Consider the following 19,701-nt stretch of genomic DNA (forward strand, 5'->3'; position numbering starts at 1 on the left):
CATTCCTCCTTACAGGGCTGGCAGTAAGTAGGGCGGAGTAGGTATACTCAGTGCTAGACAAGCTCAGCTACAGATGAAGCTTATGAAGTCGAATGAACTTTCTCTGGAGAAACCATCTCTGTATTCCAATCAAGACGAGGGGGTTTTGTCGGCTCACAGGTCTCACAGGACCGCACCTGTGGAGCGACACTATGTTCCCCGTGGCCTGAAGACTCAGAGGTACATGAAAAATGATTTTCAAAATGTGAGACTGGAGCTGCCAGTAGCTGGACAGCCTACCGCCTTCTGACCAACGGCCCTTCCGTGAGATGGACAGCGGGACGGTTATCCGAATCGATTAGCTGGAATGTTGCACAGGCATGATGTGAATGATCAGGGTGATTGCGTCCTCTCTCTTTTCTTTCGGCCGTGGCCTCTTGACCAGCTGTGGATTATCACCTTGGCATGCTGGGAGAAGCCGTCAGGTGATGTTAGTGGATGGTTTCCTCCTCCCACAAGGTCACAGTAGGTGATTTGCACTTCAGATGGTGGTGCCTTGATGCCACTTTGACTCAGAGACTTTTCTTTCTTGGCAGCCTTGCTTACCATGAGGTGCTTGAGTCAAAGACAACCGGCTGCAGGAGCCTGTTAATAATCTTTGCAATAGGCTGGGGTCCCAGGGACTGCCGAGGTTAGCCCTGCTCCTGTGGGAGCTTGGGGGTTGACGCAGCCTCTAAACCCGGGAACGAGCTGAACCTGGGTGTGGACGGCCTCGTTGTCCTGGCGTCTTCAGCGAAGGCGTCACTCTGGTCACATCCCATCGAGAGCACTCCTTCGCTCACAGGGGCTCACGTTCCACGTGCGCATGTCTGTTCTGGGGCACGGATATGGCAGGTCGTTCTGGGGGGGGGGGACTTCCTAAAATCCCTTTTCTTTTTGTTTTGCCAGGTCGATTATTGGCCCCTGTTTTGGTATCCTCGGCATCTTGGGTGCTTAAGATCTAGATATAGGTACTTAAAACTGAACCTAGAAGGTTATTGGGCTGCCTTAAGAGCAGGTGCTTGTTTTGGGAAAGGAGATTTTCTGACATTTGTTAAAATGGATGCCAGCTTCATCATTCAGATTATGTTATGTTGACACTTAGATCTTTGCTGGGCGTGGGGGCAGACAGTGATGTCAGTCCACAGAGACCTTGTCTCTAGACCCGTCTGATCAGCCTTCACTTGGAGGGATTGCCCAGGAGGCTAGAGGGTTCTCTCCTTGACTCAGAAATTCGGGTTGGTTTTGGAAGGGGCTCAGAGTCCAGGTTTAGACCTCAGGATCACCCCAGACTGGAATTCAGTTCCTAGTATACTTAGTATACTCTGACATTCTCGAGCTGCCTCAGTCCTCAAGAGATTAAAATTATCTGTCTCGCTGGAAGAGAGGTGGGGAAAGGGACAAATGAGGGAAGGAAGAAATCGCAGGTCATGTTCTCGGTGGTACAGAGTGAGACCAAAGACGACTAAGATGATGTGTTCAGTCCAGTACGAAACAGCTCGTATGTGTGCCAGCCTGCATGGCAAAGGAAACCTATATTCTTAAGCCTTTCTCTTTTACTCCAGGTTCATTGCTTCTTCCTATTGTAATTCCATCTGCAAAGTGACTTTTGCCTTCCCCTGCATGTTGATGAATTCTGCTTAGTGTCAGGACCCAAGGCAGTATCCGGTTAAGAAAATCCATGGCGTTTTCGTTATTGTGGGTCTAGAACAGTCATCCTGGTTATTTTAGTAGACCACCTCTTCAGGTGGGTCCATATGAGGCATTAGACCACGCTGGCTTTCACAACTTTTGAAAGAGCAGTGTCGGTAGAAAGACAGTTTTGAGGACTTTTGCGTAGATTATATGTATTTTTTTTTTTCCTATTAAGAATGACTTAAGTTAGTCCTGTTGACTTTTGGGAGAAAAAATAGATCTACCATCGATATGATTGTAACTGTAAATGAAGGCCCAAGATACATGAAAAGACCCCTAAAAAGCTGGTTTCTGTCTAGTTCAAGTGGCTTCGTTATTTGAGTTAAAAATGTTTTAGGATGTTAAACCTGACATTAGAGGCAGGAAGCTTGTATTCCTATCAATGAAGGGCAGATTAGCTAGTTCCTACTATTTTATTTCCCAGTTCTGGTTTGGTCCGTTTCTCACTCATTAGTCTTGTCACTGGAAGGCGGCCTTAGTTAGGACAGCAGAGATAGGGATGTTATTACCCTAGAGTTTTCTGCCCTTCTTTTCCATTTGTTGAAAGCCTACTTTGTGTCTGACTCTGCGCTTCTTGTTACTTGTTTAGCAATTGATACATTCTGGAAACTAAATAGAACTTTGAGACTGCTTCCCACAATAGCTGGTTCCTATGATCATTTGTAATAGACAATTGGCTACATAGTGACTTTCTATTTTCACATTCTGGCCCTTGGGGATCTGAGGGGAAGTATTATATTTATCAGTATTTGTGACTGTTTTCATTTATGCTTATGAATGAAAATGATCATGTTTATACTTTTCCTACCTCAAGATGGTAAAGGATGAAAGTTTGGGATCTTTAATAAATCTTTAATGATTTAACATAGTAATAAATCCAGATTAAAGATCTTGACCCAGAATTTTAAATAGGGCAAGGAACTGAAACCTCATTTGGATTGCTAATTGAGGTATGCTTAATTTGTTGACTTGGGGTGGGGGGAGCTTTGAATGTGTTCTGGTTTTTTTTCTACTTTTGAAGAGTAATTTTTAAAAATTGTTTCTTAAGTCTTAGATTTTAGATTGTAACCAGTATGAGTAAATTTGAAGTTTTATCAAGCATACAGAGTTTATATTTGTTTCATGAGTCCGTTTAACTGGAAAGCTGAAGCCTTAGTTCTCAATATTAAAAATCAATCTGTGTGAGGTTTCTAATGTAGTATTGAACTACATTATAGTTATGGGATGGGTTTATCTAAGAATTTAGAGATTTTGTACTTAGTATACTTAAACATTGTAATACTGTGACAGTCTATTGGAATCATATTCTAATGCAGTTTGGGAATTCTTGACTAGCTGTTATGTTTCGATGATACTTGTTGGACAAGACTGAGGGGTCCCTATAAGTTCTGCTTTTAATGAATTTCTGGTAATGTCTCCAGAAAATTCCTATTTTGTATCTGTTAGCCCCATCTGAAGGCAATTTTATTAGGTTTCATTTGGCCCATGGCCACCAGCAATGATTTATTGCCTGAATTGTGGCTTTCTCAGACCTTATTTGTTACTGCTAAAATAAAAGACGTGACATTTTAAACACTGGGAAAATATTTAGCCCAGGACTCCGGCATCCAAATGCATAAATTTAATTATTGCAGATTCTACTTAACTACCGATCAGAATTTGGAGAGACACGGAACCTTCAAGCTTCACAGGCTGCCGGGTCTTTCTGAGCAAGCCATGCTGAGGCAGGTGCAAGACTCAGGAGGCCAGGTAACTTTATTATTTACCTGGTGTGTCCAGCCTGGGGCTGCTGTCCCCATGGAGGTTTATCAGGTGACTTTGATAGACCTGTGAGTAAACAGGAAAATATGTGTCAAACATTTCTATGGACAGACTTAAAACTTCGGCTTGGTGCACTTGGTTCTGTCCCCTTCAGAGTAGGTCAGTGCCTCTTCCCTGACAGCAGGGCCCTGAAGGTTTTGCCCTCAGCACCCCCTCCCTCTCTCTCTGCCCCGTCTCCACGAAGTGTCGCAGGCCTTCTCTCTCTGTGCTGCAGCCGCTTCGGGCGCTGAGTTATGCCAAGACTTCCCTGTCTGTCCTGATTATTTCTCTGAACTTGAGTACATCCTTTTTAAGGCCTCTTACTTCTTCAAAGAAACGATTCTGCCTATCCCTTTTGAATTCTGTCATGCTCTGTTGTAATACTGGAAGGACCCAGGTCTCAAGTATCTGTGGCGTAGTCTTTGAAAGTCACAAATACCTGTGAGGCTGTTTTTTAAGCTGGCTCTTTACAGAGAAAGCCGCAGGCCTTTGCCCTGAATCAATGCACTAGACTGCCTCGTAGTAGATTTTGTTTTATAAAACAACACAAAGAACATGTATTAATGGCTATACTTGGGTTTATTTATACTTATCTTTTTAATATCTGTTTTCGTATTTGTTATCTCACCTGTCTTCATATTAATCCAGAAATAAAAGGAAGGTGAATCTGTCACCCAGCCAGGAAACGAAGGTGGGAAGGTTGGGGCGGCGGTGACGTTAGGGTTCCTCTTCTGCCCGTACAGTTTCTTGTGATGTCCCCTGTTCTCGGCTGAGGTTTGCCCTCTACCTCTGCCCTAGATGGACAGTTGCTCAGAGCTTGGGCTCAAGGCCACTCCATACAGGAGACAGCTGAGACAAAAGACGAGACAGCATGCCCGCCTCGCGCCCGGCGCCTCTGCAGCGGGATCTGGCGCCTCCTGCTCACGGGGCCCCTGCATGCTCTCCGGTGAGGCCCCCTGGGAGTCTGGGGTTTGACTGCAGAGAAACGGCTCCCTGTTGGCGGGCACGGGCACGTCCCATGTTCGTTCCGTAAAGGGCCTTCACGACGTCGGGCTAGGTGGAAAGCCTTTGACCTAACAGTACGTTTTGGATTTTTCTCCTGGTTTCACTTGTCTGTCATTCTACCTTTGGAACACGAGGTCTCCACCTTTTTGCTATTTCCGACCTTTCCCTGGGCTTAGGAATGCGGCCCCTTCACAGCCAGCGACAGAAGCCTTGTGGCAGCAGCCACCTCCAGGCCAGCGGGGGAGTAGAGTCTGACTCTTGTTTGTGTTACTTATTTTTTATTATTAATCCCCTCCCCTGCCCCAGGCCGCAGCGGCTGAGGGCTGGACTCTGAGGCCAAGGTTCTTAAATTGTGGAGCTTCGTGCTTTCAGGAAAAGACAAGTTGTTTAGATTCCTAAAGTCTCGACTGCTAGCATCTTCTCTCTCGGCCCAACAGTGAACTCATATTATTAGCAAAGTTGATTATCCTCAGATTTGGCCGTTGAGGCCCAGCAGAAACAGATGCTGCCTGAAGAGAGGTCGGCTGCACTCTGCTCATCGCCAGCATCCCCTTGGCCCTGACCGGTGAGGTCAGAGGACGCAGAAGAGCTTTCTCTGTCCCTGGCAGGCGCGGGGACGGGTAACAAGCATAGACATTGCTCAGGGGTCAGTAGATGTGCACCTAGGATTTGTGCTTTTCACTGTATGTAAATTTGACTTCAAAAGAAAAATAATACTGTAAACAGGTATTGAACTTTAGTTAATGGTATACAAGTGTCAGGGAAGTGTCAGGGAAGTTACTACAAATGTCTGAAACGGGGTGAATGGTGAAGGGACAGACCCATGATAAAGCAGAATGGCAGTGTCAGCAGGGCATGTGGCACATGTCCTGACATTCTGTCAACTCTGTGTGTTTCAGATACTTTGAATGTAAAGTTCTGGGGCAGAAGGGTGCGGACAGGTAACGTGAGAGTGTGGCTGGGTAGAGCGTGGGCGCCGGGCGTGGGTGGGCGCCAGGCACGGTGCTCCATGCCAGGGCGGCAGCCGCTTAGCCCCAGCCAGCCATTCTTTGTGGGGACCAGGCCCTTGTCTTATTTTTTTAAAGTCTCAAATATGAAATTTTTTAATGTGAAAAATTAAAAGCCAAAAAAATGCTTTTAACTTATCAACTGATTTTCTATTCCAAAGATTTCAGTTTTAGGGAAAAAATGGGAGGTGTGCTCCAGAATTGTCAGCAGTGTTATCACTAACGTGGGGCTTTACCGATCTCAGCTGTAGCCCAGACCTTACACCATAGCCTCAAGGCCCCTGTCCTGCGGGCTGCCGCACAGCTGTGCCGTGCCGGCCACACCACAGTATTCGTGACACTGGCCTAAGCAGGGCTTTGCTGGGGGCGGGGGACAGCCGCGAGGCTGGGCTGGTTGGCACGGATCTCCCTGGGCTCACTAGAGGGCTATTCATGGTGGGAAGGGCAGCACGCAGGGCTCCTGGATGCGAGTCGCTTAGGCCTCAGGAGAAATTAGCACCAGACAGGGTCAGAACGGGACCTCTAGATGGCCGTGTAGACCTCTTTGGGCCGAGTGGTGTCACACTGCAGCCAGGGTCCAAGCTCTTAAAAATCTGTGTTGTCCTTTTCACCGCTGGCATTCTAATCAGCCGCCCTGACCCTTCTCAACTTCTTCCGGTCTGCGATGCGCCCACTTCGAGACCTCACCCTCTCCAGCCTTGATGGTAGTTCCCTAAGTCGTGTCTCTGTCATGAGTGTCTCCTGCCGGCAGTCCACCCTTCATGTCCCCACCACAGTCATCCCTCTGAGATACAGCTCCGACTTTATCGCTCCCTGCCGCCTTCGGGATGAAGGTTAATCGTGGGATACAGGGGCCTGCGCTGCTGCCCGCCCACCCTGCCGGCCTCTCTTCTTCCCATTCCCATTGGCCTGTAGGGTAAAGTGCAAAGTCTTCAGGATGCTAGATGAAGCCTTGTTCACATTTCCACGTCCGTCTCGCCCGCATCTGACTGCAAACACGCCAGACTCCCTACGATCCGAAACACTTTCTTTCTCCTTCAGACCTTCGCACGTGCCTCTCCCTGTGCTTCCGGTTGTCTTCCTCCCTGCTACAGCGCTGGCTCACTCCTCCTCCTTTATAACAGGGAGACACTGCGTTCCGGGACGTGGCCCCGGTCACCGCAGAGTGCCTTCTTACTCGGAGTGGCACCGCTGTCCCCTGCTCTCTCACCGTATGTCAGGCACGGTCCCTTTGGCGAGCGTCGTTTGCAGCTGTCTCTACACTAAATGGTCCAGTCCGTGCCTCTCCACGGGCCTCAGGCAGGGCTCATTTCATGAGCAAATGGAACACGTCACTCAGATGCATTCTTAACGTGTCCTTCGGCGGCGTGAGTCAGTGTCAGGTCCGGAACTTGCATCTGTCTTCTCGGGTTTGCTGCCCGTGCTAACAATAGACCTGGTGGGCTTTGCAGCCAGGGACTCCGTGAAGGCAGAACCCAGCCTGCAGCCCCGGATGCCCCTGTACCAGGCCAGCGCGCCGTCTTCCCTTTGCCCTGGTCCTACCTTTAATCCTCTTCTCTTCCTTCTCTCTCTCATGGAACTGAACTGGTCTGCTGGCGTCTGTGCAAACTGACATAGTTGTTTTAAGGGCGTAACTTCTGCCGCTGTGTGGTAAGCAGTGTCCCGCCCCCTCTGAGACGGGGGTGGTGCCAGCGTGGGAGCGATGCTCGCAGCAGCAGCCGACACACCGCAGCGCTTACCTCGACGCCAGACCTGAGTGTTTTCACACCCGTTAGCTCATTTGTAACCCCAGGAAGGAGGTGCTGTGATTGGCGTGATGATTCTACAGATGAGGACACAAAACTAATTAGGAGGCTGGGGTTCGAGCCCAGCAAGTTCTGTCGCCTGCTCTGCCCTCTTGGCTACACTGCACAGGGACGACTGTATGACAGCTCGCTCAGGATCTCCTCCCACGTAGGACTCTGCACGGGAGACACGCCCGCAGGTGCTGCCTTGTCGACCCCCGGCCTGCAGACCCTTGGCGAAGATATGCTAGGAGAGGGTCGCCTCCTGTCGAATATCTCCTCTTAGGGGTCAAATTCAAGGCACTGACTTCTGCTCTGAGAATTCATTCTTCCTGTGACTTCTCTGCGGCTTTCACTCCTGGCCCAGCTCAGACCCCAGCGGTGCCCGCCTGCCTCCCGCAAGGCCCCAGCGCAGCTCTGATGCCATGGCCCCTGCTGGAGCCGTCAGGCTGTGAAGCACGTGCTCGTGGGCACAGCGTGACCTGCAGTTCAGGAAAACCCTCTCTGTGGCACAGCAGTCCGCGCTGTGTGCCCCGCCGACGGCACAGCAGACCTTGGGCCTCGGTTCAGACAGGTAGCTGGGTGGAAGGGCCATCCGGACTACACGGAGGGGCGGCGGGGCCCTGGGATCTCTATGCCTCGCGTCCAGTCCAGTCACGAGTGACCAGCTCGGGTCAACCAGTTGGCCACGTTGCTCACACGGAATGTGAGGCGAGCTGGGCTAACCTCGGTGTGCCCTGTAAATGCTAGCACAGAATTATTTTTAGGAAGGTAGGATCAGGTATTAAAAATGTTCCATGAGCCAAGTGGTATCTTGGGCCTGGCCAGAACTCCGTTTTGGAGGGCTCGCCATTGGCAGCTGGAGAACATGCTGGCAGTTTGGCAACGGAATATGTGACCTTAAGTAAGTCATTTAAGTTCTCTGGGCTTGGTTTCTCCATCTGTAAAATGAAAACTCCTAACGCTTATTGCTGCGGCTGCCACGTTCTTCCTTCTTTTGTGGCTTCGTTATGATATACTTTTTGCAAGGACCCGTTCGGTCGAGTCTGTTGAGGGGAGTCGTCCTGGCACGCAGTGTGCCCCAGCTCGCACACGCACATCCGTGGGACGTGACGTCCTTTCTTCCATGCAGGCGTCACGGACACAGCTGTGTGCACGCTTTGACCTGAGAAGCTCATGCTGGGATTTTTACCACCATTACGAGGGTTATCCGTGGGGAACAGAGTCGAGGTTTGGAGGCTGGAGCTCTGAAACCTCTGTCCGAAGAACTGCGGGCTTTGAGAAATGCGGCTTCTGTTTCCTGGCCCTTTCCCCATCTTCCTTCTTCCTGACTTTTTAAACCGGCCTCGATGACTAAAGGGAGATGTACCTGACCTGGTGCATTACAGACGTTGCCAAGGCCATACCTGGACGGCCACCCGAAGGGCTGCTCCGGCGCGGACAGTGGGGAAGGCGGAGGGAAACATTCGAAGGGTAAGGGCTGTGCCCTTTACAGGAGGTTTTGTAAGAATCCAGAATGAACACATTTTTGAAATCTAAATATTGTCAACCCTTAGTCAATACGATGCTGCTCTTAACTGAAGGAAGGGGTTCCCTGGTCCCCCATCATAACCGTTTCCCATCCTGGGGGGCAATATGCCAGTTTACCGGCATCAAAAATCTTAGTATGATGCTCCATGGAAAATTCTTGAGCTCTGCTCTCTCTCTCTCGGCTCTCTGTCCTGAAAGGCTACAGATCTGTGTCCAGGGCCTGCCTGACCACTGAGTACATAATCAGATATATAGTTCTCACCATCTGGGAGCCAAACTGCCTGTGCCAGGGGGTTGGTGAGGACTGACAGTGCTGGTGTCACCTGTCACGTTGGAGCCGACTGCTACTATGACTCTCACTGGGGAAGCGTTTACACGGTCGCGATGCGAGTGGAGAGACAGGAAGTAGTTACACTGTGTCGCGATGCGAGTGGAGAGACAGGAAGTAGTTACACTGTGTCGCGATGCGAGTGGAGAGACAGGAAGTGGGAGGATTGACTCACGTGCTGGATCAGTCCTTCTTAACCATTCATATGACCCGAGAGGTTCGTAGGTACTCAAGGGTTTGGTGTCTGGCTGTAAAGGTGTGAAAGAAATCATGCTGTTTGCTGTTACCTCCAAGCATTCAGGGTTTTCAGCATGAAGTTGAAATAATATAACTTCGGGGATTATACACAATTCGTATTATATAAACTATATGCGAGTTATTATTATTGAATTGTGTAAGTTTTGGGACGATATAGGACAGAATAGCAAGAGGTACATCACAGGCGTCAGCGTCATCCAGCACCGCGCTGGTGGATTTGTTGAAGTCAGGTGTGGGCTGAAACATCTGGACAGGTGGGTGCGGCACCTGGAGCTGGCTCTGTGGGATGGAGTTGCCCTGCCCCAGGCAGGTAGCTGTGGCAGGATTCTGAGACACAACGGCAAGGTCAGCTCCTAGAGCCAGCGGCACTCTGTGGCGGTGACAGTTGCAGGCTATTTTGGGAGCGGAGGAGGCTTTGTTTTGTAGGCCTCCTCTGTAGTCCCAGATTTAACTCTGGCACCAAAGGCCGTCAGCCACTTCTGCCTTTGGTAGAGCGAGGGCAGCATCGGTACAGTGGACAGCTCGCCATGCTCATTCCCCTTTTATTGGTAAAATCCAGTGTTTTCTTTGGAGGGAGCTTGTCATGGCCAGGGAGAGGTGACACACTCACTCCAGGGAGCCTCGAGTTATACCCGGCAGTGTTTCTAGAAGCTCTCTGGACTAAGTAGTAATTCAGTGGCAGTGAAAGCATGTCTCCCGCCCTGAAGGAGCTTGGAGCAGCTGCCAGAGTCCTGCTCTGCGTGTCCTCGGGCTGCACAGCGGAGGGAAGTGGTTGTCGGTCTCGCTGTAAGGCTGGCTCCGGCCACGTCCTGGGTAACAACCGAAATGGGTCCGGCCCCCTTGCCTGTCTGGGATGAACAGACCCTCCGTGTGGGTCAGCGTCACTCTCATGGTATTGGGCTCCACGGCCCAGGTGGGTTTGGGACGGCAAGTCTTTTGGCCGCCCTGCTATGGCCGGGAGTGCGTCAGCAGCAGAGCTGCGGGGGGTGCGGGGAGCAAAAGGACATCTAAATTTAGTCACCACTCAGGGACTGTCCATCTCTCCTCCGTGGCCTTAGTCCTGGTCCCTGAGCAGGGCAGAGGCCGCCTCCTTGAGGTCTTTTGGAAGAGCGAGTGCTCGCAGCTTGTGGCCGCTGTCCAGGGCATTCCTTGCAACTGGCACCACGCACACGGTCCGCCTCACACCGCCCCGAGCTCAGGAACCTGCAGGATGCTGGACGCGACAAGGAAGGCCCGAAGTCAGACTCAGCAAACACGCTGCTCAGAGACATCAGTTTTAAGCAGCTGCCTCCGGCCTGCGGAGCGAGGCCGAGCTTTTCCCTGGGGCGTCACTCTCTGTTAAACTAGTGACTTAAGAGCAACGCCAGTGCCGGCCACTCTGGCCCTAGGTGTCCCTTCAGTCCTCACCAAACCCTGGGAGGCAGATGGTGTCCGCCTGCTGTGGACGGCGATGAGTGCAGGTTTCCCCCTCCTCAAGGGCATGCGCCTGGCCTCCTGTTTCCTCTGAGGTGACTCTTTGGGGACTGACAGCTGGCAGGCCACACCGCAGACTAGGCCAGCTTGTCGTGGTCATTCTCTGAAACTCCGCACAGCATTCGTTGTTCTTGTAAAGATGCTGGGTCAGATTTGATATTCAGAGACAGAAATACCTGGATACGGAAGAGATGGGGAGTGAGGTCGTGATGGGTGCGGGAGGTCGTGCGAGGAAGGGAGCGGGGAGAGACGGGGGACACCTGGTCTGGCCCAGCCTATTTTGGGCCCTCCGGGATTTGGCTGCAGTCATCTTTAAAGGGCAGAAGATGATCTTGAAAGCAGTGGCTTCCGACAGTCCACCTGGTGGCGGCTTGGCCATTAGAGCTAAGTCCTGGGACTGGCGTAGACGCCCCTGGCCTTGGAAGGTCGGAGGGGAGTATGTCATAGAGCATCAGGTCAGGTCTGGGCTGGTGTTGGAAGGTGGCACGTGGGTAAAAGATTCATCCGAATGCAAGGCAAGCACTGGACGTTAATGTCACAAAGTAGAACATTCGCCATGTGGCTTCAGATTCCACACTGCAACTCATAGCGAGGACATGACTGCTTTCGGAGTTTTGTCTGGTCCCCAACAAGGACATCCACAGCTCTCCAAGCAGAGGCTGCTGAACACTTCTCCCCTCTCCAGACACGTGTCTGCGCGAGGCCAGGTTCTCTTTATGTGCTCTGAGAAAAAATAATACATCACGACAGAGTGATCCGGACATCGAGAGGTTTCTAAAAATGTAGGGAGACACTGCCACACTCCTCATTGTCTTTTTTTTATTTTTGAAAGTGTGTAGTTATTTCGATTAACATCTGTGATTTCTATTAATATGTAATGGGTTATTGCTCTTTTAAATGAATCGATAAGTACATGTTTTTAAATTTTCTCATTAACATGTAATGACCCCTACGAACAAAAGCTGTCTGAGGTGCCAGGTCCACACTGAGAGTGTAGAGTCCCGAGATCACACAGTGTGAGAAGCTCTGTCCTCACCGGGCGCCCGGGGCGGGGGTTTTGCGTGGTAAACACGGCTTCCTTGGGCTGTGCGGGTCTCCCCGTGCTCGTGCGCCACAAGCCCCACTGCACACTGCGGATGAGATTAAGTGTCGTCATTACCTGCCTCGCGGCCGAGCCGCAGGGGTCCCGTCAGAGCTCAGAGCTTCGAAGTCGTGCCCTGGACACTACGCACGGGCTGGGCATTGAGGTGCCATTGGAAGCGCTGGGCCGCCAGCGCCCGGAGCCACGTGTGGCACGCCGCAGAGCCCAGTGGACGTGCCGCGTGAGCACGCATGCTTTTCCCCGCAGGCCTGCATCGACGAGAACTTCGACATGGTGAGGTTCCTGGTGGAGAGCGGGGCCGACGTGGATCAGCAGGACAACGAGGGCTGGACACCCCTCCACGCCGCGGCCTCTTGCGGCCACCTCAACATCGCAGAGTGAGTCCGGGTGGTCAGCAGGGGCAGCGTGGGGCGCGTGAGCCCAGGGCGCCACGGTGGAGGCTGGCAGAGCAGGCAGGGCCGATGCCTGCGAGTACCCAGAGGGAGGAGACTGGCGGACAGACAAACACAGAGGTCACACAGCGGTCGCCCTCAGGTGGCTTTCAGCCTACTGGGTGGGCGCTGCATCAAGGTACAGTGAGTGTCTTGACAGGTCGGGAGGCAGCTGGGGCGGGGGCCGCAGAGGGCGGGGTTAGGGAAGGTGAGAGAACAGGCAGGGACTCAGGAAGGCAGAATGTTTTAAATGGACCTTGAGGGACGGGAAAGTTTCCAGAAGGAAGGAAGAAGGGGAGGGCGTTTCGTCCGGTCGAGGGAACTGGGCTGAGCTACCAGTGTCAGGGAGCCGTAGGGGGTTCAGCTCCTTGCAGTCTAGGGTGCAGCAAGCCCCACAGCATTCCCGGGCCGCTCTGCGTCATTGGCTTTCTGAGTTTTCAGGGGGTGGGGGGCGAATGTCCCCGTGGCCTGTGGGTGGGGACCCAGAGCCAGGAGCTGGGTACTTGGGGGTCAAGGGCTGGTGGGCTGGTTCTCAGCACAGTGAGTGCGGGGTGGGGCTAGCTTGGAACCGAGGGTCTGTCTCCCTCTGGGCCGATGAGGGAGGTGAGGGGAGCAGCAGTGGTACATGTGCCGTCAGCCTGGCAGGTGAGGCTGGCAGCGGAGTGTCCACTGCACCAGGGACGATGCACCAAAAAGCAAACATCTAATCTAACCTTTGCTGATTCTTTCTCCTCGGCCAACTCTTTGAATACGGTAGCTCTACATTACCTTTTCAAAACTCCTACAGTGTCTAAAATGTGGTACCTTAGACGTAGGAGAGACGATAAATGTTTACTGGAGTGTCGAGTAGTCGAAGTCTACGTAGGTTTTCCCCTTTGATACTCCTGAGTGTATGATAGAGCTCCCAGCATTCGTGGGTTCTCATGGGCCTGAAGGAGACTTGATGTCGTGAAAAGTTGAACTAGACTTGAAGTGAAAAGACGGGGACCATACCCCTGGCCACCTGCCACCCGTGTGAGCCCCATGTGTTTAAAGTGGGGGTAACACCACACTGATCGCCTGCTTCATAGAACTGTTCCAGACTCGCTATATCATTTTATGTGTAAAAAATGCTTTAAAAACCAGAAAGGACCCATGTAAGGTATTAAAATTACCCAACCCTTCTTCAGGGTCAAGTGTGGTATTTCGATGTAGGATCTAAGCATGTAGAATTCGCCATTTATTTCTTCAGGAATTCAGCTCCCTCTTCGTGTGTGGAAGATTTCCCGGGGCGGGGCTAGCTGGAGGGAGCGCTTCCTGGAGGCGTGTTTAGGCAAATTCATGCAAATATTAGCCTGTGTTTTCCTATTTTCACACCCAGCACTACTTAACATACTCTCGCGTGGCATCGGGAAACTTCTCACGAGAATTGCTTCTTTCCCACTCTCCTGGGGACCCTCTCAGTGCTGTGCGAGTAAGGGAGCCACGTTTAGACCTCGGCGTTGGGGCGAGTGCCCAGGGCTGCGTGTCGTGCTGTTTGTACAGTGCCCGCTCTGCCCGGGGCTGCGCAGGTGGGGCTTGGGGTCCGAGTGAGAGGGGGCCGTGTGTCGGCACTGCGGTCCTGGTTGTCGAGGCCGGTGGGCTGGACACTAAGCAGAGCACCATAGCTGGGGCGCCCGATGCTCCAGACAGGTCTCGCTCTGCGTCGAGCCTCGGGTGCGCACACGGGAGCTGGTGTTGGGGCGGCAGTGGGAGCGCTGACCCTGGCTCCCGCCCCTACAGGTACTTTCTTACCCACGGAGCCAGCGTGGCTGTGGTGAACAGCGAAGGGGAAGTCCCCTCGGACCTTGCCGAGGAGCCTGCCATGAAGGACCTTCTTCTGGAGCAAGTGAAGAAGCAAGGTAACCCAGGGGTCTGTGGGCAGAGTGTCAGACGGCCACTTAGAGCCACCCATTGCTGTGGGACTGGAGGGGGTCGGACCTGTCTGCACAGCATGGTTCGTCGGCCACCAGTATCACGGGTCCTCTGCGTAGGTCGTGCGAGAGGAGACTGGAGGCCTCAAGGGTGCCCAGTACCCCGTCTCCGCTGCTCTGAGGCCCAACGCCTGTGGCGTAGTTGGGAGTGACCTGACACGCATGGAGGGGTGAAGCAGTGTACACGTGTGGGCCTGGGCCTGGGCTTGCTGCACAGCGTAAAACCCAAGGAAGGCACGAGACCGGGCTGGAGGCCCAGCCGAGCCCTGCCCATGGCCTTGCCCTTGACGAGGGCCGAAGGTGGTTGAGGACATTCATTGGTCCTACGAAATGGCCCTCAGCCCCATCACCCGGAAACCACTCCGGTAGGGGGTCAGGGAGGGACCTGATTCAGACGAAGAGTGCTCGTGCCTCCGCACACTTTCTGTCCCCAGAGGCTGGGTCTGGGGCCCCTAACGGGGGTGTTGAGAATAACGCTAGCTGGATGGCGGGGTGCAGCGCCGAGAAGTTTGCCGGGACCGTCACAGAGCGAAGGCCCCGGACCTGATGTCGCCTCTGGAACCGCCTCGCTTGCCGCACGGACGCAGCTCCACGTTCCTGGGTGGTCCCGTGGAGGGGCCATCTGTTCGCAGATTACCCAGAGCTGTTTTTGCACGTCCCCAGCCGAGTCGAGTCCTCGAGATGGACCGAAGGGCCCGCGAGGCTGAAACTCCCTGACGGCTGGCCCGTAAGGACGGGGTGCTGCCCCTGCCCGTGTAAGGGCGCCCTGCGGCAGCGCACGCCGCCCTTCCTGCCTCGCCAGCAGTTCTGGTGTCCGGTCGAGCGGGCGCTCTTAGGCCTAGTTCCCCATCCAGTCCTGGGGTATCGGAGTTCTGGAGACAGCTCTGAGCAAGGCACCCAGCCTCTCTGCGTTTCTGTCCTCGTCTGTTAAATGGGGACACTCATATCTTAGTTCACCTCAAAGGATTGTGGGGAGACTAAAGTGGTATGTAACGTGTAAGGGGACTTGGAAATGGACAGCCTTGTGCAAATGTCGTAATGTAAGATAACACCGCCTTCGGTCTCCGTGTTCTTACACTCGAGAGCAGTTTTGGGCACACGCCCGAGGGCCCGCCCTCACTCTAGTCCTGCAGGCCTAACGCCGACACCGCCGAAGTCTGCGCGAACGCTGCACAGCTCCCGCCTGAGGAGACGCCCGTCACCCTGAGCAGCCTCGTAACTGTCTGCGCGGTGTCGCTCCTGCAGGGGTCGACCTGGAGCAGTCGCGGGGACAGGAAGAGCAGCAGATGCTGCAGGACGCCCGGCAGTGGCTCAACAGTGGGAGGATCGAGGACACCAGGCAGGCCCGCTCGGGGGCCACTGCCCTGCACGTGGCTGCCGCCAAGGGCTACTCCGAGGTCCTCAGGTGCGGCGTCTGTCAGCGGGGAGGCGGGGGCAGGATGGCGCGGGTAGCGGGGCTCCAGGGTTGTCAGCCACACTCGGTTCTCTGTGTCATCCTCCACTGTGGCTTCCGCTTGCTGTGTTTGTGGCGGGCTCCCCTCCTGCCGCCCGTGGGTTTCTTGCTGACCCACGTGCTGTGGCACAGGGTTCACGCCACACCCCTGCAGCCTCCTCTGTGACACACAGCGCAGGGCACACTGCTCATTTGGTCCTCTGGACACACGTGATTTGGGGGCTCACTGGATGAATGACAGGCCTGGAGTGTGCACGAGCAGCCGGAGTGGGGTGGCCGCACTCACGGGCGTGGGGCCCTGCCTCCCTGTGCGCCTCCTCACACCCACATGTGCTCCGAGCTGACGCTCACAGGTGCGCTGTGCTCGCCCAGACTTGCAAGGCTTCCTGTGCCACCCAGCCCGGGTTTCTGGCAGTGTGTTGGGGACCTGAGCGTGGCATTCACGCTTGCTTAGCCTTAGGGAGGCGCCGGGAGGCCCGTGATGGGCGGCCTGGCAGCCCAGCAGTCAGACCCCCTGCGGGCCAGTTGGGCCAGAGCTTCACAGCTTGAGGAGCCTGTGCTCCTGCAGACTTGGCCTTGAGACCCCACAGACCTGGGGCGTCCCGGAAAGCCGGCAGGGGGCTGGCAAGGACAGGCCCCGGAGACGCTCACGTTCCTGCGTGAGGCGTCACCCTTCCCTGGGGGACAGGACCACCTCGCCCTCGCGGCAGGATTGGCTCATTGGACTAGTCTCTGCGTGCCCTCAGGTACACACTCGTCCTGTGGGGTGTGACACAGAGGGCCTTCTGGAGAGGGTGGATGAGCAGTGCCTATGGCCAGCTCTCCGTGGAGCTGTGGGGCAGGGTCACCACACGATCCCCATGGGCCCGTCAGGTGACGGTGTGTCTGGCAGGAAAGTGTGGTATCGAGGATCTAAATGTCCTGTCGGGGTCCTCCTTAGGCTGCTAATCCAGGCTGGCTATGAGCTGGACGTCCAGGACCATGACGGCTGGACCCCGCTCCATGCTGCTGCACACTGGGGCGTGAAGGAGGCCTGCTCCATCCTGGCAGAGGCGCTCTGCGACATGGACGTGAGGAACAAACTGGTGAGTAGGCCTGAGCCTCTCCAGGGCCGCGAGCTTAGTGGCCGGGCCCCTAGAACAAATGGCTCAGGGTCTCTGTTAAGTGGCCCAGCTCACTGTTCAGGGAGTGGGGTGTGCACGTCGCCAGCAGTCGTGGTTCTCCCCGCGCCCCACTGTCAACACAGAGGTGTTTGCTGTGACACAGAACCCCACTGACCTCGCCTCTGACTCTGTGTATGGTGCCCCCGAAAACAGACAGGAAGAACGATGTGTGCCCTTGGCACAGGTGAGCGCTGGGAAGCCCAGGCCATCTGTGCTGAGCTACGTAGGATTTGATTTTACTCTACTTCATATTTAATTCAAAGACTTCTTTAAAAAGGAAAACGTTATGATGACAGGAGTCCTCGGGTTGCGTTGAAATTATGTTACCTGGCCTCACTTGAAGCCACTTGGAAGGCTGGACCTCTGCCCAGTACCTCGGACTTCCTGGGGGCTCCGTTCGCTGGGCGTCTTTACCCGCCTCCCGCCTCCCCCGAGCCCTGGCTTGCTGCCGGCATCCCGTCTGCTTCCGTGGGGGGTGGGCTCCTGCACCCTCGGCGCTCATGCGCCCTGGGCCTCCTGAGCTGCTTGGGGCCGCTGCGCTCATCGTCACAGCATTGAGGACTGCCACGACACAGGTCCAAGTAGAGATTTCAAGTGGTGGTTTGCCACGAGGCCACGAGCACCAGGGTGCCGTGGGCATGTCAGTGCCGGGTCACAGGGCACGGCTCGCACCCGCGCCCTCCGGTGCTCGCGGTGGCGGCACCTGCCGCGGAGTCGGTTCCTCGGGCAGGCAGCAGCCGCTGGCGGCGAGGCGTGAGGGGAGGAGGGCAGGGCGCTCTGACCAGGTCCCGCGGTCGCCCCACCTTTCCTGCAGGGCCAGACGCCGTTCGAGGTGGCTGACGAGGGTCTCGTGGAGCACTTGGAGACCCTGCAGAAGCAGCAGAGCACAGTGAGTGCTGTCACTTGCCCCAGTGAGTCTGCCGTGGGCCGAAGCGGGCAGCTGCTCCCTCAGGGCTGTCAGCCGTCTGTCAGAAGGCTGTGCCCAGACCCCGTGGGCGCTGGAGGTCGCTCGCCGTGGGGAAGCCCCGGGCGGCCAACACCTGCCCTCGCCTTCTAGAAGGTGGACGCGACCAGCGGGGTCAGGGTTCTGACCTCCCCTTTTGCTGCGGGCCTCGTCTTGCTGATGAGAGGGCCATTGCGAGCCTCATCCCTGCTGACTTGTACCCCCCTCTCTCTCCAGCTTCGCAGTGAGAAGGAGACGCGGAACCGGCTCATCGAGGCGGACCTGAACGGCAGGGTGCAGAGCGGACTCTTTAAGGAGTAGGCATCTGGGGCTCGGGGGCTGTCACAAGCTCCGGTGCGGGGGCATGTGCATGCGATGTGCTTAGCATGAGGATTTCTACGTGAAGAGACAGTTTGCTTTTAGCCGGGTGATCTCTAAACGGGAGTGTTGGGGGCGGGGAGGGAGCATTGGTGGGCGGGAGACCCTGAGTCTGGGTGACCATGCTTCACATCTAGGAGTTCGTGGTGAGGGCAGCGTTTCTTTTTCTCTGGCCTAGCAGGGCTTCGTCCCAGGTGCTTCCCCAACGGGAAGAGCTGAGAGCTCTTCCAGGGGCCACCGCCCAGCGCCAGCACGATCTCCGCATGCCACAGGCCCTTAGCGGACAGTCACGGCGTCCCTTCCTGTGTTCCTTGCACTGTTGTCACCCAGTCGTGTCGAGCAGGCCAGAGCTCCTCCAGCCTCGCTCTGAAGCCAAACACTAAGCCTTAGTCTGCAGAAACCAGGGACTCAGGGGGCTCAGATGCACAGGGTTCGAGTCCATTTCTGTGACTGCCGCTGCTCAAGGGTCAGGGACTTGCTCTCCTGGCACCCGACTGCGCACTTAAGAAGTGGTGTGTCGTTTCTGAGCGACACTCAGACCGTCCTGTTTGATTCAGCAAAGAGAAGCTGCTGTACGAGGAGGAGACTTCCAAGTCCCACAGAGCGGAGGACGGGGACAAGGAGCCGAGCAGCTGCAGCTCGGAGGAGGACGAGGGGGAAGACGAGGCGTCCGAGTCCGAGCCCGAGCAGGAGGCAGGTAATGCAGCGCCTTCCCAGAGGCCCGCTCCACGCACGAGGCGCTGCCTGCCCGTCAGGGAGCCCGGCGGGTCTTGGGGCCTGGAGCGCCGAGCTCCGCTCTCAGACTTGACGTCTGATCGCACATGAGCGCTCCCCGCAGAGTGGGCTGTGCTAGGCCGTGTATGCGGTGCTCTGGCAGCCCGTGGCACGCGCATACACATCTCCCGGGCACGGGGCCACCGGTTCCACCCAGGTCGGTGGGCGTACAGGCCCCAGCCCCGGAACTTGGGGCGCCAAGGCACGCGTGGCCACGCCTGCCTTGCTTCCAGCAGGAGACCAGTGCCAGGGAAGGTGACCCCGAGTTTGTTGTGGTCTGTGTGCCTCTGAGCTTGCCACCGCTGTACCCACAGTCCCGCCATCCTGCTCTCTGGGCCCGGCTCCGGTGAGGTCTGGCCTCGCCAGCTCGAGTCTCTCAGTCGTGGGAGGACACCACCTGTCCTCGTGTCTCCATCTCTGAGTCTCACTGAATGTCACCGGAGGAGGTTGGAGCCCCGCGGTTCTGTAGAGAATGTAGGCACCGGCTAAGCTGCTGGTGAGAGGGTGGCCTTTTACTCACTGAGACGTGGGCTCCCGTCAGGCAGGCACGGCTCGCTCTGGACACGCGAGTGGGCTCCCACATGTCCATGCGCGGGGCACCCACTTC

General features: G+C 55.1%; 1 protein-coding gene across 1 annotated transcript in view; it reads left to right on the forward strand.

The window, feature by feature from the left end:
• The window catches only part of PPP1R12B (protein phosphatase 1 regulatory subunit 12B), an 82,950-nt gene that overhangs the window by 2,500 nt on the left and 60,749 nt on the right, over positions 1–19,701 (forward strand). The window contains exons 2-8 of the mRNA XM_025044268.1: positions 12,247–12,377; positions 14,193–14,311; positions 15,629–15,788; positions 16,777–16,921; positions 17,814–17,888; positions 18,180–18,259; positions 18,878–19,017. Of these exons, the coding sequence (XP_024900036.1) occupies positions 12,271–12,377; positions 14,193–14,311; positions 15,629–15,788; positions 16,777–16,921; positions 17,814–17,888; positions 18,180–18,259; positions 18,878–19,017 (826 nt within the window). The 5' untranslated portion in view covers positions 12,247–12,270. The remainder of the gene's footprint in view (positions 1–12,246; positions 12,378–14,192; positions 14,312–15,628; positions 15,789–16,776; positions 16,922–17,813; positions 17,889–18,179; positions 18,260–18,877; positions 19,018–19,701) is intronic.

Source organism: Pteropus alecto, unplaced genomic scaffold (genome assembly GCF_000325575.1).
Source record: "Pteropus alecto unplaced genomic scaffold, ASM32557v1 scaffold563, whole genome shotgun sequence".
In the NCBI taxonomy this organism is placed as follows: domain Eukaryota; kingdom Metazoa; phylum Chordata; class Mammalia; order Chiroptera; family Pteropodidae; genus Pteropus; species Pteropus alecto.